The 23,666-nt window shown below is 37.9% G+C and overlaps 1 protein-coding gene across 1 annotated transcript in view; it reads right to left on the minus strand.

The window, feature by feature from the left end:
- LOC148953179 (uncharacterized) overlaps nt 1-20,286 on the minus strand; it is a 36,190-nt gene extending 15,904 nt beyond the window's left edge. Inside the window, exons 1-3 of the mRNA XM_089087898.1 lie at nt 20,238-20,286; nt 17,425-17,756; nt 14,872-16,772 (exon numbers count right to left, since the gene is read on the minus strand). Coding sequence (XP_088944024.1) covers nt 14,872-16,772; nt 17,425-17,756; nt 20,238-20,286 — 2,282 coding nt within the window. The remainder of the gene's footprint in view (nt 1-14,871; nt 16,773-17,424; nt 17,757-20,237) is intronic.
- Between the last annotated feature and the right edge of the window lie 3,380 nt (nt 20,287-23,666).

Genomic DNA, 23,666 nt, shown 5'->3' on the forward strand with positions numbered 1-23,666 from the left:
TACTTGTTTCATAGTTTAAATACTTCTCCTTGTTGGCATTCAATGCTACAATAACATTGTCATGTGAACACGCTTTATTAAAATGTTCCATCTTCACTTTTTTTTTTAAGATATGAATTATGTGTTTATCGTTACAATGTGTAAAAAATAATAATTTAATGCATGCAATAAACTAGGTAGTGTCGATAACCGGCCATAGAGTACCACTGGGAAAACCGCATCGTGTCTCTGAGAAATCAGAGATTAAAATTGTTAGAACCTTAATCATATTTTGAAATTTTAAGATATGTACAAAAAAAAAATAATAAAATAAAAAAATAAAGTTGAATGATTTCGAAATTTAAAAAAAAGTATGTTTTTGTGAAAAAAAAAATATTGAATTAGAATCATCAGTCCTCATCATTATGAGTATCCAAAACTGGACTTAAGTTTCACATTTGAACTAGAGAATTGTATTTTCCATAATTTTCTTACATGAAAGTTGAATGAAATTTCGGTATTGTGTATTCAAGAGGTGGAGAAACTTTTTTATAGTTTAATTTCTGATCGCGGGGGGTTGGGCTCGGTTGAAGTTGTTTTCACGTAAAAATCAATTTTCTGTCCTTTTTTAATTTTTTATGTTGCTCCTTATTGTCCCTTGAAGAAGCTTTTTTTTATAATTTAATTTCTGATCGCGGGGGGATGAGCGCGGTTGAAGTTGTTTTCACGCAAAAATACGTTAATCATTCTACTACTCGTAATCTAATTTCTTAAACTAAATAGTTATCCCGTCCTCCTCCCTCAGAAAGTTCAGAAAAAAAACACAATAGCCTTATCTGTAGTGAAGCATTTTTCTACTCGTAAACTCAGTTCTTAAACTAAATAGTTACCCTCTCCTCCCTCAGAAAGTTCAGAAAAAAAACACAGCCTCTATTTTCTGTCCGTTTTTAAGTTTTGATGTTGCTCCTTACTTTCAGTTGAAGAAACTTTTTTTTTATAATTTAATTTCTGATAGCGTGGGGGAGTGGGCACTGTTGAATTTGTTTTCACGTAAAAATATATTTTCTGTCCGTTTTTAAGTTTTGATGTTGCTCCTTACTTTCAGTTTAAGAAACTTTTATAATTTAATTTCTGATCGTGGGGGGCTGGGCACTGTTGAAGTTGTTTTCACGTAAAAATCTATTTTCTGTCCGTTTTTAAGTTTTGATGTTGCTCCTTACTTTCAGTTGATTTGGGAGCTTGGAGGACCTTTGAGGACCGGTGGCTTCCTTCGGGGCTGGGGTGGGGGGGGGGGGTCAGAGCCCTTTGGGGTTGTGGTAGGGGACCTCACAACACTGTTCAAATGGAACTTGTGTATTATAACGACCACCGAGTTTCACCCTCAAATCTTCTTCTAAAATCATCTTTTAAAACATCTTTTAAAATGTATCTATCTGTTTCACCGAAATAATTCCTTAAAATAATAATTTGTTCTGAAAAGATATAATAAAGCCTTAAAAAGTATTATAATGGGGGCTCAGGAGCCATTGGGGAACCGGGGGCCCTTTGGGAGCCCAGAGAGCCTTTGAGGACCGTGGGGCTTCCTCGGGGGTTGGGGTGGGGGTATCGGAGCCCTTTGGGGTTGTGGTTGAGGACCTAAAAAGACTGTTCAAATGGAACTTGTGTATTATAAGGACCACCGAGTTTCACCCTCAAATCCTCTTCTAAAATCATCTATTAAATCATCTTTTAAAATGTCTCTAACTGTTTCACCGAAATAATTCCCTAAAATAATAATTTGTTCTGAAACGATATAATAAAGCCTTAAAAAGTATTATAATGGGGGATTCAGGAGCCATTGGGGCACCGGGGGCCCTTTGGGAGCCCAGAGAACCTTTGAGGACCGGGGGGTTTCCTTCGGGGTTGGGGTGGGGGGAGCGGAGCCCTTTGGGTTTGTGAGAGGGAACCTAAAAACACTGTTCAAATGGAACGTGTGTATTATAGTTAGCACCAAGTTTTACCCTCAAATCCTCTTCTAAAATCATCTTTTAAATCATCTTTTAAAATGTCTCTAGCTGTTTCACCGAAATAATTCCCTAAAATATTAATTTGTTCTGAAAAGATATAATAAAGCCTTAAAAAGTATTATAATGGGGGCTCAGGAGCCATGGGGGGGCCGGGGGCCCTTTGGCAGCTCAGAGAACCTTTGAGGACCGGGGGGCTTCCTTCGGAGTTGGGGTGGGGGGATCGGAGCCCTTTGGGGTTGTGGTAGGGGACCTCACAACACTGTTCAAATGAAACTTGTGTATTATAACGACCATCGAGTTTCACCCTCAAATCCTCTTCTAAAATCCTCAATTAAATCATCTTTTAAAATATCTCTAACTGTTTCACCGAAATAATTCCCTAAAATAATAATTTGTTCTGAAAAGATATAATAAAGCCTTAAAAAGTATTATAATGGGGGGCTCAGGAGCCATTGGGGCACCGGGGGCCTTTGAGAGCCCAGAGAACCTTTGAGGACCAGGGGGCTTCCTTCGGGGTTGGGGTGGGGGGATCGGAGCCCTTTGGGGTTGTGGTAGGGGACCTCACAACACTGTTCAAATGGAACTTGTGTATTATAACGACCACCGAGTTTCACCCTCAAATCCTCTTCTAAAATCATCTATTAAATCATCTTTTAAAATGTCTCTAACTGTTTCACCGAAATAATTTCCTAAAATAATAATTTGTTCTGAAAAGATATGATAAAGCCTTAAAAAGTATTATAATGGGGGACTCAGGAGCCTTTGGGGCACGGGGGGCCCTTTGGGAGCCCAGTGAACTTTTGAGGACGGGGGGGCTCCCTGGGGGTGGGGGGGGGGGGCATCGGAGCCCTTTGGGGTTGTGCTAGGGGACCTCACAACACTGTTCAAATGGAGCTTGAGTATTATAACGACCACAGAGTTTCACCCTCAAATCCTCTTCTAAAATCATCTTTTAAAATGACTCTAACTGTTTCACCGAAATAATTCCCTAAAATAATACTTTCTTCTGAAAAGATATAATAAGGCCTTAACAAGTATTATAATGTGGGTTCAGGAGCCATTCGGGCGCCGGGGGCCCTTTTGCAGCTCAGAGAACCTTTGAGGACCGGGGGGCTCCCTTCGGGTTGGGGGTGGGGGGATCGGAACCCTTGGGGGCTCTGGTAAGGGACCTCACAACACTCTTCAAATGTAACTTGTGTATTATAACGACCAACGATTTTCACCCTCAAGTCCTCTTCTAGAATCATCTATTAAATCATATTTTAAAATTTCTCTAACTGTTTCACTGAAATAATTCCCAAAAATAATAATTTGTTCTGAAAAGATATAATAAAGCCTTAAAAGGTATTATAATCGGGGACTCAGGAGCCATTGGGGCGCCGGGGGCCCTTTAGGAGCCCAGAGACCCTTTGAGGACGGGGGTTTTTCTTGGGGGTTGGGGTGGGGTAGCGGAGCCGTTTGGGGTTGTGGTAGGGGACCTCACAACACTGTTCAAATGGAACTTGTGTATTATAACGACCACCGAGTTTCACCCTCAAATCCTCTTCTAAAATCCTCTTTTAAAATGTCTAACTGTTTCACCAAAATAATTCCCTAAAATAATAATTTGTTCTGAAAAGATATAATAAAGCCTTAAAAAGTATTATAATGGGGGGCTCAGGAGCCATTGGGGAACCGGGGGCCCTTTGAGAGCCCAGAGAACCTTTGAGGACCGGGGGGATTCCTTCGGGTTTGGGGTGGGGGGATCGGAGCCCTCTGGGGTTGTGGTAGGGGACCTCACAACACTGTTCAAATGGAACTTGTGTATTATAACGACAACCGAGTTTCACCCTCAAATCCTCTTCTAAAATCAAGTATTAAATCATCTTTGAAAATGTCTCTAACCGTTTCACCGAAATTATTCCCTAAAATAATAATTTGTTATGAAAAGATATAATAAAGCCTTAAAAAGTATTATAATGGGGGACTCAGGAGCCATTGGGGCACCGGGGGGCCCTTTGGGAGCCCAGAAAACCTTTGCGGACCGGGGGGCGGCCTGGGGGGTTGGGGTGGGGGGATCGGAGCCCTTTGGGGTTGTGCTAGGGGACCTCCCAACAGTGTTCAAATGGAACTTGTGTATTATAGTGACCACCGAGTTTCACCCTCAAATCCTCTTTTAAAATCATCTTTTAAAATGTCTCTAACTGTTTCACCGAAATAATTCCCTAAAATAATAATTTGTTCTGAAAAGATATAATAAGGCCTTAAAAAGTATTATAATGGGGGCTCAGGAGCCATTGGGGGGCCGGGGGCCCTTTAGGAGCCCAGAGAACCTTTGAGGCCGGGGGGCTTCGTTGGGGGGGGGGGGGGGGGCGGCGGAGCCCTTTGGGGTTGTGGTAGGGGACCTCACAACACCGTTCAAATGGAACTTGTGTATTATAACGACCACAGAGTTTCACCCTCAAATCCTCTTCTAAAATCATCTTTTAACTCATCTTTTAAAATGTCTCTAACTGTTTCACCGAAATAATTCCCTAAAATAATAATTTGTTCTGAAAAGATATAATAAAGCCTTAAAAAGTATTATAATGGGGGACTCAGGAGCCATTGGGGCGCCGGGGGCCCTTTAGGAGCCCAGAGAACCTTTGAGGACCGGGGGCTTTCTTCGGGGTTGGGGTGGGAGATCGGAGCCCTTTGGGGTTGTGGTAGGGGACCTCACAACACTGTTCAAATGGAAGTTGTGTATTATAACGACCAAAGAGTTTCACCCTCAAATCCTCTTCTAAAATCCTCTTTTAAAATGTCTCTAACTGTTTCACTAAAATAATTCCCTTAAATAATAATTTGTTCTGAAAATATATAATAAATCCTTAAACAGTATTATAATGGAGGCTTAGGAGACTTTGGGGCGCCGGGTGGTCACACAAAATCAGATAAAATGTTCTATGTTCCTTTAGTACCTACGCAATTAGATTAAAAATGAAGATATTTATGTAGAGTTTCAACTAGCTATGGCTAAGTTTCCTAAAAGATCAGTTATTTTCTTGCGAAAACACACAAAATCAGAAAAAATATTCAATGTTCCTTTAGTACCTACGCAATTAGACTAAAAATGAAGATAGTTATGCAGAGTTTCAACTAGCTATGGCTAAGCTTGCTAACGCAATTAGATTAAAAATGAAGATATTTATGCAGACTTTAAAGTAGCTAAGGCTAATTTTGCTATAAGACTAGTTATTTACTTACAAAAACCCACAAAATCAGAAAAAATATTCAATGTTCCTTTAGTACCTACGCAATTAGATTAAAAATTAATATAGTTATGCAGAGTTCCAACTAGCTATGACAAAGTTTGCTAAAGAACAGCTATTTTCTTGCGAAAACACAAAATCAGAAAAAATATTCAATGTTCCTTTAGTACCTACGCAATTAGACTAAGTCATCGCCCAGTTAACACTAAGATGTAAATTGAGTAACCCTTCTCGCAATAACGAACCAAACCAGATTATACCCACCTAACCAGATCAAAAAATGGCGGTCACACTAACTTGATTAGTAATTGGATTCAGATATACTACGAACGGACTTTCAGTCCTACATTCACGGGTTTCTGCAAAGTGTTATGGGCTTCATTGAAAAAATACCAGTTTAAAAAAAATTAAAAATAAACATGTATCCATGAGTTTGACCTCCAAAAAATGAGTGTCACAATAGAAAACCTGTCTGCCAAGCCATGTGTCATAATAGAAAACCTGTCTGCCAATCCATGTAGGGTTCATAGTAATAGCTAACTGACCCTGGTAACCCAATTACTTGAAAATACACACACATATCCATGCCTCAGGCTTGTGAAAGTGCATGTGTATTCAGTGCCTTTATCCCTGTAATCTCCAATAGTGTAAATGCACCACTCATTTTTTTTTCTCCACTAATATCCTCTCAAATAAACTATTCTCTCACTGAATTCAATTCTCCTGCTAATATGAACTAAAGTGAAAATAACTTCTTTTATCTGAATCAAAAAAGCAATCAAGTAGTTAGTGTGACCATCGCTCTCTTTCTCTTTAACCCCCCCCAAAAAAATGGGTGTCACATTAGAAAACCTGTCTGGTAAGCCATGTACCGTTCATAGTAATAGGGGACTGGCCCGTGGCAAGGCATATTACGCAATCACTGGTGAAACCTTTATATGACTTACTACTTTCATCCACTTTTCGGAAGCGCCCATGCTTCAAAGCCATATTTGACCACTGTCATCACGTAGCTTCTAATATTCTAATCTTGTTTGCAGACTTATCTTCCTATTCTTCCAAACTTTTTTTAACTGTGAAAAAACACCCTGAGCATTGGCTATTCTACTTTTAAACATCTTCACTGCTCCAACCGGCTTTACTAACAATACTACCGAGGTAAGTGAAGCTGCCCACCTGATCAATCTTTTCGTTACCCAACGTCACCTTTTATCTTCACTTGTTCCTAGCCATAGTGACTTAGTCTTCTTAACATCAATTTTCAAACATATTCTTGGACCCTGAACTCGCAAAACCTCTAAACGTTCATTCATTTTGCTCACACTTTCATCTAGGATGCATAAATCTTCAGCATAATCTAGGTCCATAAGACTTTTTCCTCCCTATTTGATTGCGTGGTCTCCCATTGCCTGTCATGTGCTCCTAAAGACAAAGTCCATCAAAATAATCCATATAAAGGGGGATAGAACACAACCCTGCTTACCTCCTGATTTAATACTAAACCAGATGCAAACCTCATTTCCTACCTTAACCACAGCAGTGATATTCTCATACATAGCCCTAATCACTTTAATGTATTTGTCTGATATACCATACAAGGATAAAAGCTTTGCTAAAGCTCTTCTATCAACAGAATCGAACGCTTGCTCATAATCTATAAAACTGAGGACCAACGGTGTTTGACAACTCATGGTTCGTTTACACATTGTGGAAATCCATGCAGAAATCCGTCCGTTTCTGTTCGAATTAAATAAAAAAAAAACAAGTTTTTTTTAACTAAAAGTAAGGAACGACGTTAAAACTTAAAACGAACAGAAATTATTCCGTATATGAAAGGGGCTGTCCCCTCCTCAGCACCTCCCTCTTTACGCTAAAGTTTTTTATTGTTTAAAAAAATAAGAGTTGTGAGAAAGTCAAACTTTAACCTAAAGAGTGAGGCGCTGAGGACGGCACAGCCCCTTTCATGTACGGAATATTTTCTGATCGTTTTAAGTTTTAATGTCGCTCCTGACTTTCAGCTAAAAAAAACTTATTTGTTTTTATTTCATTTTTGAACAGTTTTTAATTAATGCAGATTTCGATTCTGGCTCACCTTACAGGAAAATTTGCATATTAATTTTACTTTTATTTGGTTAAATGGCTTTCTCAAAACTTGTTTAATTTTATTTACGAACGTTTTTATTATTAATAAATATACGTAACTTACGAATTAACTTAAGTAACGAACTTCTATGTTCATAGATATTTAATACGTATATTAGGGGGCTCGCCCCCTAGTCAATACCTAATTCTTTACGCAGTAGTTTAAATTTTGTTCCAATTCTTTAAAAATGACCCCCTTAATCACAAATGCCGTTAATTAGAATAAATAGCTCTTATGAAAGTACTAAATAATCTTTGGCTTAAAGAGTGAGATATTGACCAAAGGGTGAACTCAATCAGAAACAAAATATTTTTCTGTTATTGTTAAGTTTTGATGTTAATCGTCATTTTCAGTTGGAAAACTTGTTTTTTTTATATTTAATTTCTGATCTTTTTTTTAAATAATGCAGGGAAGTCCGACACCCCCGTCATAGCAAGGTCCCTTCCCACATGTAAACTTCCTTCATGGACAGATCTTCCCAAATACCCCCCGACCCACCCATCCCCCTACTACCAGAAAAAATCCCCCCTGAAAACGTCTGTATACTTCCTAATAACCAGTACTATATGTTAACATTGGGCAAAGTTCATAACTTTCAGCCCTTTCCCCGGGTTTTCGGGGGACTAAATAATCCTAAAGGACATAGCTATCATATTTTCAACCATGCTGAACAAAACGGCTATCTCAAAATTTTGATCAGGTGTCTTTGGGGAAAAAAATGAGCGCGGGGGGGGGCCTAGTTGCCCTCCATTTTTTTTGTCACTTAAAAAGGGCACTAGAACTTTTAATTTCCATTCCAATGAGCCCACCCACTATATTCTAGGACCACTGGGTCGATACGAACCCCCCTGAAAAAAAAAAAAAAAAAAAAAAACACGTATCCGTGATCTTTCTTCTGGCAAAAAATGCAAAATTCCGCACTTTTGTAGATAGGAGCTTCAAACCTCTACAGTAGGGTTCTCTGATACGCTGAATATGATGGTGTGATTTTCATTAAGATTCTATAACTTTTAGGGGGTCTTTCCCCCTTTTTTCGAAAATCAGTCAAATTTTCTCAGGCGCGTAACTTTTAATGGGTAGGACTAAACTTGATGGAAGTTATATATTTCAGCATTGAATTCTGATTCTTTTGATGTATCTATTGGTATCAAAAATTTTCTAGAGTTTCGGTTACCATTGAGTCGGGTCGCTCCTTACTTACAGTTCGCTACCACGAACTGTTTGACTATGGCTAAAATAACGCTGCGTTTTAAGGCAAAGATTTCAAATTATTGTAACAGCTTGACCTAGAGTCAAAGGGGTGAAAGGACTTGTTGGTAGCCATATGGTGGATATGCCCTGTAGCTATCATCAAAACATCAAGAAGGGTATTATGTTCTTACCCTGCTTCTGAAAGCTGTTGAGCAGTAGAGCCAAATGACACCGTTTTTCTTAGTTTTCTTATAGCCTGGGTGCGCAGGATCGTACAAGCTGGGGTAGCTTTGAACCAAAGTTACAAGATCGTGTAGTTTTTGATAATCTATACTCATGGTTTTACTCATTTAAAAACCTTGCCAAGATTCCGTCCTGATTTGACCAAAACGTTGGGGAAAGATAGAGATTTTTTCTAGCATGAAAACGGACGAAATTTCCGCACAGACTGCTAAATCCGCATGAATTTCCGCAATATGTAAACAAAGAATCAGGCACTTCTCAATTATTGACCTAAGTGATTTGATGAATTAATTGTTATCTAAATTCCGTTTTTTAGAGTTTGGGTTATATTGGGCCGAGTCGCTCCTTATTTAAAGTTCGTTATTACAAACTGTTTGATAAAAAGATTTTGGCTATTAAAATTTTGGAGGTTTTTCTATCTTCTTGAAAGGGATATATCAGTGATAGATTGCATTTGCTTCTCTCTTTTGTTTACGTGACTTTTTTTTAAGGGCACACAGGCTTCCAGAACAACGTTAAACTGTCTTTTTATCATCAACGCTGGTCATGTCATAATTCAAAAATTTCAAAAACGGAAGTTCCATAGAAGAACTTCCCTAATCAAAGTTTTTTCTTCATTACATTATTGGTATTACAAATGGTTCTAGGCGTTTAGCCCCCCCCCCCTCAAAAAATACCTCCAGGAAAATATATTCTCGCTGAAAAGAAATTATTCCCGAAAATTTAATCTCCACTTAAAATTCCGACCCCCTGCGGAAAACTTCACCGCGAAAAATATCCGTATGTTTCCCAATAACACTCACGCTATAACAATAACGTTAACTTTTGATTCCGAGTTGGTAATAAGGATACATGCCTGTTTTTAGAAGTCGGAAGTGACTCAAAAAAGGTGCCAGGTTTTTATGGTTATTAATTATTTTTATTGGGACGGTCTACAGTCGACAACCATTTTTTTTCAAGGGATGATGGCGGAGATATGGGGTGGGGTACACACAAATGAGAAATGATAAGGGGGTACCCACAGTCCCAGACACATTATAATTATATTGTGGTCCAAGACTCCAAAGAAGGTAAATGACCAAATATATAAAACAGGATTTTTTTTTCTTATTCGAAACAAATTCAAGCCCAAAAGTAGCGAGATTTGAATAATGATAGCCCAAAAACCCGCCCCGCGAGTTTTTGTCACTTGCCCCGCAGAACTGAAAATTTAATGGACCAGTTGACGGGAAATAGCCCAACCTGGCAACACAGATTACAGAGTGGGAGTAAGGCTCCCCCTCCTCCTCCCTAAGGGGCCTTACTCACTATTATAAACCACGCTTGTATTTAAAAAAAAAACTAGTTCAATTCTCTTTAATTACCACTGAAAAAAACAGTTCACCACTCCGTCAGTTTAATGCTTATATAATACACTTTACCCTTAAATATTTTAATAAAATATAACTTTCCTTGAAACTTGACAAATTTCTACTCACATTCTGATCAAAGCCAGTGTAAATAAACATTTAGCATAATGGAAGCGCAAAAAGACCTTTTGTATAATCAGCTGATGACAGACCAAGTATGAAAATAGATTGTATCTGTAATCCCACAGTAGACAGAATATACAGCATCGACAAAGGCTATAGTCTCCACTAAAAATATATGACACAGATTTAAAGCCACACACGATTCATATTCCGCCTTTACGCACGCGAAATGACAATTGTTTCCGATCTACACACCACGATGAGCTGGCAACTGAACTAAGGTTCTGACGTATATGCCCAGGGTCGATAAGCGCGGTATCAAATATGTGTCATGTGTGGAAAAAGAAGTCGCTACAGTTTACAGTGCTATAATCCATTAACGAGGATTCTACAAAGACTGGTTTCCTTCAAACCATCTATTATGGATATATTACCATGGCACGCGCTGAAGAGTAGGTTTTTGTCTGATAGTTAGATGCCAGTAACACTTTTGCTAGGAACTAAGTATTATTTTAAAAAGGGCGTAAATAAGAATCTTAAATCATTTGTCAAAAGAATATATATATATATATATATATATATATATATATATATATATATATATATATATATATATATATATATATATATATATATATATATATATATATATATATATATATATATATATATATATATATATATATATATATATATATATATATGGAGGGAGGGAGGGAGGGAGGGAGGGAGGAGGATGGTGATATATGAAAGAATATTAATTTGAATGGACATGAATAATTGAAAGGGAAAATTGTATAGATTTCATCGAACCACCGTCCTTCATATAAGTTTAATTAATAATATTAAATTCTTAGCTAATCAAAGCGACTAGTCATATTTGACTTGAACATGGTATAGTGTTTACTCCGCTCTATTTGAAACCGTACTGTGCATAAATAAATTCCACTCAAGGATTTTATACTTAAAAGAGAAATCACTCATTAGTTATTATGCCCCTAGGCAGGGCACCATCGTAGTTAGAGAGGCCCTAGGCAGGACACCATAGTACCTGTAATAGCTACTGGTATGAGCAACCATCAGGCCGCATTATGACTATAGATAAGATCAATGTATGCATGGGTAGGTTCGTAGCATCAATGCCTACCCTGGTAGGCACTGTCGGAGCGCATTGAGGTGCAATGTACGGAACTGTAGAAGCCCGTAGGGAGTGGCGCGGTATCGCTGTCGGAGGGCCTCTTAATAGATTGATGGATTATACTACCCATTTACCAGCAGGTAGGTATGACTACATGAAGGTTTGGAAACGACTGGCTCAAATTGGCTTTGAAAAACGGTATTTTTTAGAAACCAGCTGCTATAATGATCGAATATTTCAGGGTACATTAAAAAATTGGCTATTAGTAGTGATGTCAATCCCTATCTATCACTGTTAATCCGGGCCGAGCCTAGCCTATCACTTGGCTTGTTTAAAAATCATATCGTAGCTGAAGGAACTGAGAAAAACTGTTATTGCACCTAACTCCAATTTGATTTATCAATCAAGAATCCTGGCAATACATAATGTAACTGGCTTAAAAAGCCGCAATCTCCTTCTTTCCTTTTTCTAGGTAATCACAAAAGAGTATTTTCGATTCCTTATTTTGAAAAAACCCTCGATTTTCAACATCTAAATAACTTGATCGAGTTCAGATTTGTCGATGAGTTTAGATTTTGATCATCTCTACGCCATTTTGCAGCCTAGTTGAAGGAGCAGCATATTCAATATTTGATCAGTTCACTATAAACTGGAGATTGTAGCTATTAATCTCAATCGATCCAAACAATAAAATATTGCCAGATAGATAATTACTATAAATTCTTGAGGAAAATAATCACTAGATTTTGACTGTTAACCTAATGTGTAATAGTACAAACCTTCCAAAGTCAGACTACTGGGGAAAGGTCAAGGGTCGGTGGAATTGCCAAACACAACGAACGAAGAACATTACACAAGTTAAGATTAATCTAAAATGTTACCCCCTTTAACATCAACAGTAAAGACAAAAATTTCACATAAAAATCTAAAATTTGGCAGTGGTTTTAACAGATATTTTATTTTTTCCAGCAGAGAAAAACCTGCCTTGTTGTTCTCATTTATGGGATGTCTGTAGATGGTGCTATTTTCTAATTTCAGAGGTACGATTCCTGAAATATGGCAGGCAGGGTGTTCGAAGAAAGGAGCACTCGACACTCCGAATATTTTACATTCTACCCAGTAATTTTCACAATATGCCTTTTTTGCTATTTTGATGAATATGCCTAGCCCCTTCTACCACTGACAGCACTTTCTTTAATACTTTATCAACTTCATGTAGCAAACCAAAGAAAACAAATAAGGAATTTTTGAAATACCATTTAGAAATATTGCCTGTAATATTCGCTATAATGACGCAATGTTCAACTCCAAGACTTTAAGCCAATTAAACCACCCTTGAAATTATCAACAATTGGCAAATGCTTTAGCGGCTCCTATCGACTAAATAGAATGCAACCAAAAATCGATACAATCATAGTGCAATAGCGTGGCCTAAGTAAAGAGGGATGTGGGCACAATGCATTATTTATTTATTTGTTTGAGGGCACTTCGTATAGAAGTTGTCGTATAAACTTCGAAAGGGGCTCATTCAATTGGGAAATGAGTGCAATTTTTAATATTCGAAAGTGATTGGGGGGCAACCAGCCGCCCCCACGCCCATCATTTCTCCAAAACACATCCAATAAAAATTTTGAGGCCATTTTTTTCAGCACAGTTGAAAGGTCTGGAAATTCTGTCTTTGAGGAAGACACCCCCCCCCCACAGCCTTCAAGGCTAGGGTTGTAAGTTGTGCCCTAGGGAGATATAAGGTTTTTATGGAAAATGGTGGTCGTATAAATTTCGAAAGGCACTTATTCGATTGGATATTGAAAGTTCTAGTGCGCTTTTTCGAAAGGACTGGAAATTATATTTTTGAGGATGACCTCCCCACCCACAGTCCTCAGGGCAAGGGTCGAAAGTTATACCCTGGGGGCACATAAGATTTTTACGGAGTGTGGATGTATAAACTTCAAAGTGGGATAATTGGATTGTAAATAAAAAGTTTTAGTGGCGTTATAAGAGTCAAAGTGATCGGAGGCCAACTAGCCCCCCCCCCCGTCCTCTTTTCCCCAAATAAACCTGATATAAATTTTGAGAGAGGCATTTTATTCAAAATAGTCTCAAAATCATATAACAAGGCCTTCAGGGTCGAAACAGCCCCTCAGAACGTGTGGTTAAGGGTTGTCAGTTATACCCCTGGGGCATTTTTTATTTTGGAAGGGTGTTTGTATACAGTTTAGAGGAAGCTATTTTAATCGGAAATTGAAACTTCTACCTCCCTCTTCAGGAAAAATAATGGGATAGGGCGATTAGCACCCCCCCCCCCCCAGAAACCCTCTTTTACACAAAATCATCTGATAAAAATTTTGACATGGCCATCTCGTTCAAAATAGTCCAAAGGACATACTATTGATATACTGTCATACTGGTTAATGCATTTAAAATGTTTTCACTTTTTTTACTTTGATAAATGAAAAAATATTAAAACTTTAAGGAATAAATATCACTTAATGAATATCAGACTGACAATCCACGGTTATTTGATTTTTTCAGTAAATTTCACATCATGTTCTGGTCCTGAGATGGCGTGGGGTTTGTTATCCCTACTCATTGTAATTTTTACTTGTTTTGAGTTTGACGTAGTGATTTATTGTAATTTCTGTTCGTGCTTCAGTTTTACTTATTCATTGATGGGAAATTCTTGGTAGTTTTACACTTGGAAGGCTATTTAAGGTTATTTTGGCTTAGTGAAACTCTTTACTTTCCTTTGAGAAACTTGTTTTGAGGATTTTTTTTTTTAATTAATCCTAAAAATATCAATGCTCAACAGTATTAGATAAGTGGAAGGATAGTCTTGAAATGTATCAATATTTCTTATATATAAATTTACTCCTTTGTCTGCCATTGCATGAACTGCAACCACGTCAATAAGCAAAGCCATCAAAATCCAAGTTTATGATCATACCAGTTTTTGGAATGGGGTCACGTCCAAAATGCAAATATTTACTCTAAGAGGCAGAAGGCTAAGGAAGCTTGGATAGAAAAGACATTAAAACCATTATAGTCGAGAAATATCAGTAAATACGTGCAGATCAAATTATAATAATATAATTGTAAACAACTGCCGAGGCCGTACCCAGGATTTTTTTTGGGGGGGGGGGGATACACAAAAAAACTCAAAAAACGCATAAAGAATTTGTTTATATCCATTTTTGGTACGTTTTTAAAAGTCAGACAAAAATTTAAGGGGGGGTCAAAACCCCCTTACCCCCCCCCCTCCTCTGGGTACGGCCTTGCCTACTGTACAATGTACATAAACAGTGGAGTAAAATAATGTGTCACAGAATCTTGAGAATGGTTGTAGATAGCCGTTGTTTTTTTTTTCTCTCTTTTGTTTTACTAAGTAATATACTATTATATACTACTATTATTATTACATACTATTATATACTATTTTTTTTAGTAAGGCATAATATACTATGTACTATACCTTTGCTTTTCTTTTGGCTCTAATAAAGTAGCATGTAGGACTTTGTCACCACGCCTTTCTTGTGCAGATTCCACAAGCGATGTTTTAGAAGCCCCATCATTCTGTATAATTAATATATTACTTGGTCCAGGAATATTTTTTAGACTCGAGAGATTTTTAATAGGTATATTTTCATGAATTATCTCGATATCGTCACTCGTCACTGCGGTTTGGTTCATCGATTTCGGACTCACTTCATCCATTGAAGGTGCTGGTAGATGTGACTCAACTGCAAGTGTTTCATGAGGTGATTCTTGTTTATCTAAAGTTGCTTTTATAATATAGGGTTTAAAGTGTTCATCAAGACCAAGAACATATTTTATTCGTTTCCGGGAAAAGACTGACTGTACCGGGAAAAGATTTGAACATGCTTTCGTTCCAATAGTCAGCATTTCAGCTTTTAGTTCAAGCCAAACAGGTTGGTTGTCAATAATAAAATGAACTTTTGCGATTTTGTCACTCACAAGTACAAAACCAAGTGAATAAAAGGAATTTTTTGCATAAACAATTCTGGTAGATGTCAGCGTCTGCGGTTTTTTACCAATCCAACCAAACTGAACGGTTTCTATGACTTCGTCTCCTTTTTTACATGAAAGCAACATGCAATGAATATTCCCAATTGCTTGCGTTGGGAATGACAACCATTGCATGCAATAGACTTTATCAACTGGTAACAGCAATGTTTTTCTGCATCGGCCAATCTTGCCAAATACTTGGAATTCTGTATCGGATAGGATCTTGTATTTAAAATCTTGTACTAAAAATTTACCTGCATTCTTTTTGGAAAAAGTTTCCTCCATTTTCTTCAAGTAAATTGAAAACCTTGCAGGAGAAATTGAACTTTTAGTCAGCTGATTTCTTGTTGCTGCATTGCGTTCTGCCTGGATTTGACGCCGATCTTGCTTCTTCCACCTTTTCTTCTTTCCTCCTTCAACTGGAAGGTCATTTGCTTTTCTTTTCACTGTTTTGACGAAATTTTCCGCATCTTCACCTGCAGGCGGATTTCCATTAGTTTTTACCATTTTGACAGCCTTCTCTGATTCGCTAGTGGTAGTCTCATTTGCTTTGTTTTCTACAATTTTGAGAACGCTCTCCGGTTTCACAGCTACGAGTTCATTGACTTTTCTATCAAGTAGTTTGCCAATCCTTTCGGATGGCGCCTCTGCAGTTCTCTCAGGCAGCTCCTCTTGTGCTCCTATGCTTTCTTTAGAAAAGTTGTTTGCATCGTTGATTAACGGTTTTTCCCTCCACCGCTTGCTCTCATCAAAGTAGCTTTCAATAAGTGCAAATTTTTTGGAAAAAGTTTCTTCCATTTTCTTCAAGTAAATTGAAAACCTTTCAGGAGAAGTTGATCTTTTAGTACGGTGGTCCACTGTAGAGAGCTTAGTCATTCTTTTCTCCAATTCGTAAAATGCTTCAAGCTTTTTATCGAGAGATTCCCGTGACGAATAGATGTCACGTGAAGCAAGATCCACGTCCGCCTTAAGCTTTGACATTGTTTCAAACTTCGACACCATTCTAGCTTCCATAGCCTTGTATGATTCAAACTTTTTCTCAAGTCCAATAAAGTCCTCATGTACAGCATTCATAGATTTTGTATCCGCCCACAAAGCTTTGAAATCCTTACCAAGGCCCTTCAGGCTTTCTTTCATACTTTCGAATTCCTTATCTAGAAATCTGATTTCTTTTTTTAGCTGATCATGTTTTTCAGAATATTTTTCAAGTATTTTTTCAAAACGATCTTCTTTTCCCGATACTTCACTCATCCCAGCAATGAGCATTTGCATTTCACCTTGCAAGGTCGAAACATCTTTTCTCAAACTATTCACTGCCTCTTGACTTTCATTTTGTTGCTTTACAGCCTATAAAAACAAAAATGTAAGTCTTTAAACAGTTTAAACTATTCATGCAAAATACAAAAACAACAATTAAAACAATAATTAATTCTGCAGTTATTTGCAAATTTTCTTGATTTTTCGTCTTAGCATATTGTAAAAACGCATCACTAATGATACACTTGTCATCCATAAGTAACATAACAGCTTTTACACAACACAAATTTTTACACAACTTTCTTGCGACATTTTTTAACCTTTACCAAGCAAACTAAAAAGAAAAATAAGGCAAACAATATATCCTTAAATATTGCATAAGATCTTTACCAATTAACAAAGAAATATGTTTGTTACGATTGCCAGTCTTTTCTTTCAGTTTTATGAGCCTCAATAGTATCAATATAAAAATATCACATCACTTATAATGAATCGCATCCTTTCACGAGGAAATATAAACTACATAATTATGCGACATGTTAAGCTGATCGGTATTGTGTTTTGTCAAGAAGAAGTAAGAATACAGTAGAAAATTAAGTAATAGAAGTCGAACAATAAGAGACACATTAAGGAACAATCGGAAGTTACTTTTAGTATTGGTTCTTCCGATCATACAGTTCCAAAATAAAAATTTTAAAGGAGAACAAGCATATGAAAAAAAAAAAAAAAAAAAAAAGCTCACCAGCAGTTCAACAGAAACACGACTCATTTCCTTTTTGAGCAGAAAAATTTCCTGCAATATTCGGTCTTCATTTATTCTTTCTTCTGTCTGACCTATACTTATTCTTTTTTCTCGCTGATACGGTCTTTCTTCTTGTTGATCTGAATTTCTTTGGACAAGAGCCACCATTCCCTTACTTCTATTCTTATAGAAGTCCTCTGTGTCTGCTCTGTAAGGTACGTTTTGCCTTCCAGTTGCACTTAGAGAAGGAGGAGGTGGAGGTACAAGGTCATCAGGGTTTATGTAAATTTCTCTATGAGAAGCAGTAGTATATTGAGAACTTCCAGGTGTTTCTAAAAGAGAAATTTTTTTTTAGGAGCTTCGAAATTAGCATATATTTCAAAACTAGATATCAAGAAGGTTTGAGGTTAAAATTTATTGTATAATATGGTGGATCACAACTTACAACAGAGTGAGCAGTCATTGTGACAAAAAACAACAATAGAGGCAAAGCAAGATTAGCAAATCTTAGTCTATTATATTCAGGGTTATTCAAGACACGAGGGGGCTGCCATTACACTCAACTCCTCACTCTTCGAACCAAAGTTTAACTTTTGAACAATAATACTTAGAAAATGATAATTAGCCTGAAAAAATAAAACCTCTAAACATTTAATGAGACACAAATAGAGTTTCTGTGAAAAATATAGATTTGCATTTGTTTTTTATATTTAGCCCCTCATCCCTCCCCAAAAATAGAAAGAAAAAATTCCGTCGTAAATACTTACACTTACTCAAAATTTTGGGCACCCTACTCAACCTTTTTTTTCAAAACTATAAAGAAGTGATTGTTTCTTGACAGTTGCCTGGTCTTTTTTTTGTTCCTGGTATCGATTAAAAAAAAGTTCCAAAGAGAAGTTGGTTGAATGTCTATATACAAACAAGCTGTCTTTCGCGTGCAAATAGTCCAAGTTCCATTAGAACTTGTTTTTCATGTCCCCAATATTTGATTGAGTATCGTCATTTATGTTGTCAAAAGAATCATAGGTTGAATATCGTGTCGTCTCGACCTTAAATGTAGGTCATATCGCATTACTACTACTACTACTACTACTACTACTAACAATTCAACGCAGCACCAAGCAGCCTGAGGCCATCACAACTACGCACGCTCCTCCTCCCACCAATCTCTTTACACCCTCCTACCCCAACCACGGACAACCTGCTTTCCATTTAGCCCTAGACGGTTGGCCGAAAAGGACAATCTTTGCCAACCTTTAATCTTTCATCCGCACAACATGCCGTAGCCATCTCAACCTTTCTCTCATTATAGCCCTAGAAAGCGGGATTGAACCACACTTTACATACAGTCTACTTTTTGAAATACGGTCAGTCAGCCGGGTATTCAGAATAATCGGCAATTTCCATGGAAAACATATAGCAAATCTTCATCCGCTTTTCGGAGCGCCCATGCTTCAGAACCATTGACCACTGTCATCATTGTAGCTTGCAATATTCTAATCTTGGTTTGCAGACTTATCTTCCTATTCTTCCAAACTTTTTTCAACTCTGACCAAACACCCTGAGCCTTGGGTATTCTACTTTTCGAATCTACACTTTTGCGACAGTCTTTACTAATAATACTACCAAGGTAAGTGAAGCTGTCCACCTGATCAATCTTTTCGTTAGCCTACCCAACGTCACTTTATCATCTTCACTTATTCTTAGCCTTATTGACTTAGTCTTCTTAACATTAATTTTTAAATCTATTCTAGCCCCCTGAACTCACAAAAGCTCTAAAAGTTCGTTCATTTTGCTCACACTTTCATCTAGGATGCTAAAATCATCAGCATAATCTAAGTCCAGGGTAATTTTTCCTCCCCATTTGATTCAGTGTTCTCCCCTTACCTTTCGTGTGCTCCGTATGACAAAATACCTTAAGATGATCCATATAGAAACTGAGGATCAAAGGTGTTTGATAACTCGGGCACTTCTCAATTATAAACCTAAGAGCACTCGTTTGGCATTTGATCTGTGACTATCTGTATAGTTTTAAGCCGGATTAACTTTGGACTACATTACAGTGGAATACAGTCCGTCAGTGATTACAAAAGTCTCAAAATAAGTGAAATAACGGACTGACATTTATGGACTTTATCACTATTGGATATTTTTGCTCACTCACATAAGGTGCTGTATTATCTTTCTAGTTCATCTATCAAAATTGTTTGTTAGCGTGCTGGTTTTTAATCTTCCCCTCCAAGAATTTTCCCTCCAAGTTTTAATCTTCCCCTCCAAGAATTGCAGTGGTGCTTCTACTTATTTATTCACTAACACTATCTAAAATTATAATTCTACAACGCCATCCATATTCCAAATTCTTAAGGTGCGTAAGTAATGAGAAAGTAAATAAGATGCATTTGTAGTGGTCTGCAGGCGTCTCAGGCAACAAGCAGAAGAGGGGAGGAACCCATCGCAAGGGCCGTACGTACCTGCCGGTTTTATTACCTTTAAATTGCAGGAAATAGGTGAATGGGTCCCTACTCGTCCCTTGTTCCTGGATGGACTTGATCTACCGTTTGCCTGTGTGGTTACTAACGAATTGGCGTGCTATATAGACTATGATTATTGATTGCGCATCGCGTTCTTTTCGGAGTAGATGTTATACTATATACATGGCTAGTTTTATTCATGTCTGTCCGGTGCTGAACTTTTTACAACAGTCAATTGCCAAGAATAAAGACACTGTGGTATGGTTTGGGCTCAATTTTTTGCAAAAGATCCAATTCAGGAGGCAATTAGTACCTGCAAAGTTGTATTAAAGGTTGACATACTTGAGAGGAGAAGAGAATAGTGTCCAGCGTCATTGTTTTTGTCGGACATTTTTGAACTGCTATGCTGCCTCAAAGAAAAGCAAGATTTGGTGCTACTTGAAATACTTGATCCATCGGACGTGCCTTCTTTTCCAACAGACCCCCCTACAATAGTGGCCTCGCGCTTCAGCGAATGCGTCTGGATGCTTTATTTCCTAGTCGAAAAACAGGAAACATGTTTGCAGAGTTCAAGCCCAAATATCTGGCCATTGACATCAGCTCGCCAATCCGCCTTTGTTCCTGTGGTGCTTTCAAATATTCTTAACAATATTAATATGCAAAACCCAACGAATCAGCGTGATTTTGAGAAGAAGTTTGGCTGTGCTGACAAGGTGAAACATATTGTTAGTCGCCGAAATGGACTGGTAGTCCACAAGGTTGATGAAGATTCTGCAGTGGCTGCAATACCTAATACTATGAAAGTTTGGGCAAAGATTAGAAGAACCGAGTACGCAGGTATTACTAAAATGGATACTGATTTTGATGTTTCTCAAGTCTCCGTGTTTGTTGAAAGTGTAATTTCTGCAACATGCTTCTGAAATTCAAGAGTTGGCAGCTGAAGTTTAAAAGAAATGATGACCTTGATCATGCATTGAAGTTTTGAGTGAAGATCGAAAACTGTTCATTTCGTGTCACTCGACCGATCGAAAAACCCAAGCAGTGTCTCAACTGCCAAGGATTCGGAAATTTCACTCGGGAGTGTTCAAACCCAACCAAGTGTAGTAGATGTTCGGATGATCATAGTAACAAGGATCATGTGTGCCAAGCAAACATAAAATGTGCAAACTGTGGAAAAACCGACAGAAGTAACAGCTTGATTTGTGTAGAAATGAAAAAGCACCTTCCCACTCAAGACCAAAGAAACAATGTTAAAGCCCCAGGGCGTTAAGAATTTATGTCAGTATTTTATCAGAATATGGTAGTTTTACAGAATATCAGAACTTTTATCAGAATGGCACCCGTGAAAAACTAGAAATTATTGAAACCTGTATAATACTTTTAATATTGCGCCTTGCTAAGCACCGTTTAAGTGAAAATAATGTGTCATTGTTAGAGCGTTCGTACAATTTTCAGTTTTTTCTCAGACCAGCAAATATTACAACTGGCAGACCTTCGGGTTGTTTAGCTATTGCGATAAATAAAAAGTTCGCCACTTCTTTGTTAGATTCGAGTGACATTTATACAGCTGTTGAGCTCGAATGTTTTGTATTGTTGTGTATTTATATGCCGACTAATCACCGTACCCATACTTCTGATAAGAAGTTTGCATCAGCTTTAACTTCACTATCAAAGGTTCTTCATAAAATTCAAGCTACCAACAGGTGGCTTGTCATCTGTGGTGATTTCAACACGAACCTTAATGACCCTTCTCTGCCGCTTACACAAATGTTTCTGTAGTCCCTTCCGCTTGGCATTTCTGTCCTACCTAAATATAAACCTTTCTCTTATGTTCATAACTCTGGGTCAACCAGCAACCTCGATTTTGTCCGGTCTGATCATCCAGAACTTCAACCTACCACTATTACCATTTCAGATGACATCCTATCAAGCGACCATCTACACCTCCAGTTAAACATTTACATGCCCACTTCAAAAAACAAACAAGACCCTGTTGGTTTACAAAAGTATTATGGGATCACATAGATATATCGTCCTTTTAGTACACGCTTGATTCTTTCTGATGAAAATTAAAATCCAGTTCCACCTTCTGTCACCTTCACTAAAAGGGAACCCACTAGATTTTGATTGCTTTCTAGCTCAATCGACGCTCGCTCTTAGGGTCACCTCTTCTGTATCTGTACCTTCGACAAAGGTTAAAACAGGGACACAGAAACATGGTTGCAAAGAAGAGGATGAATTGCAAGATACCAAGCACCGTCATAAGTTTTGGTTTCGGATTTGGGCCGACTGTGATCGTCCTCGCTTGGGTGATATTTTTTCAATTGTTAAGTCAACCAAACGTGAGTTCCGAAAAGCTCTCCGCCGTTGGGAAAAAAGACAGTTCAAACGGCAACAAGTAAGTTAAAAAATAATCCCAGCAGCTTTGGAGGAGATTTTCAAAACTGACATCAAGTTCCTCCTCGCAATCTAACCCTATCGATGTCGCTTTGTGGGAAAGACATTTTTCTTCGCTTTTCTACGAGGATCCCCCTCCGATTGAAGCTACACATAAGCATGCCCTCTTCCACCATATGTGAAATCTTGACCACCAGAGGACAATTTTCATTGTTACAGCTTTAGCTGTCCAGACCCGAATTCGTACAATGAGACTTAGTTAAAGACCCCGGGTTACGATGGGGTGCAAACTGAGCACCTGCTATACGCTACCCGATTTCTCATAGAGTGTTTGTCACCATTACTTCAGACTTGTGTTTCTCAGCAATATATTCCAACTGCTCTTTCGGAAGGTCTTGTTACCTTTGTCTTAAAGAAAGGCAAAAACCCGAAGGATTGTGAATCGTACAGACCAATTAATATGTGTTCTACAATTGGTAAGCTTTTTGAAAAGCTGAACTTCCAAGAAATAAATACAAAGTCCGACCATGGGGACAACCAGTTTGGATTTCTCGAAGGCTTGGGTGTGCAAAACGCAAATGCTACTTTTTTATCTACTTGAGATTGCTATAGGATGCTGAAAAAGAACCTGTATGTGTCTGCAATCGACATTTCAAAAGCGTTCGATTCCATTATCCATTCACATGCAATTTTTTTCTCTAATGAGAAGTAGAATAAACAGCTTTTTCTGCCGTTTCTTATGGAATTGGTATGGTAATGTGAACATACGGGTGTTGCTAGGTAGCCAGCAGAGCAAAACCATCAATGTTCGGAAAGGTGTGAAACAAAGCTCTGTGCTTAGTCCAGCTCTTTTAAATAATGCCATACGAACCGTTTCTGAAAATATTTCTCCATTTCCAATTGAGCCCCAAATTGATGTCAGACACCCCTGTTACGCAGACAATATACTTCCATTAGCAGATGATATTCAGGTACTCCAAAATACAGTTCATACAGTTTTCTCTTGTCTTAATGAGATTGGGCGTCGAGTCGTCTCCTCTAAAACTGAGCATCTTCTCTACGATTGGTCCCGAAAGCCTCCCATTATTATCAATACTGGCTCAGAAACTGTTTCTGCGTTATGCTCTCTGAATTATTTAGGTCTCCCGTTCGGATCAAATGTTAAAACTACTAAAACACTTATAGTCTCGGGGTTGGAATAAAAGCTAAGAAAATCATACGGACTACTTGCTCGAGTTAAAGGCCAGTCTCACAAAATAACCAGACTTTACAACGGGGACTTTACATGGGCAGACTTTACAACGCTTATTTCGCACCACATGTCTTCTTCTTGGTCCCTTTGTGGAGTTTTTTTCACAATATCTGAGCAGAAGA

The sequence above is a fragment of the Artemia sp. Qi Xiang Cuo genome, chromosome 4, assembly GCF_049724085.1.
Source record: "Artemia sp. Qi Xiang Cuo chromosome 4, ASM4972408v1, whole genome shotgun sequence".
In the NCBI taxonomy this organism is placed as follows: domain Eukaryota; kingdom Metazoa; phylum Arthropoda; class Branchiopoda; order Anostraca; family Artemiidae; genus Artemia; species Artemia sp. Qi Xiang Cuo.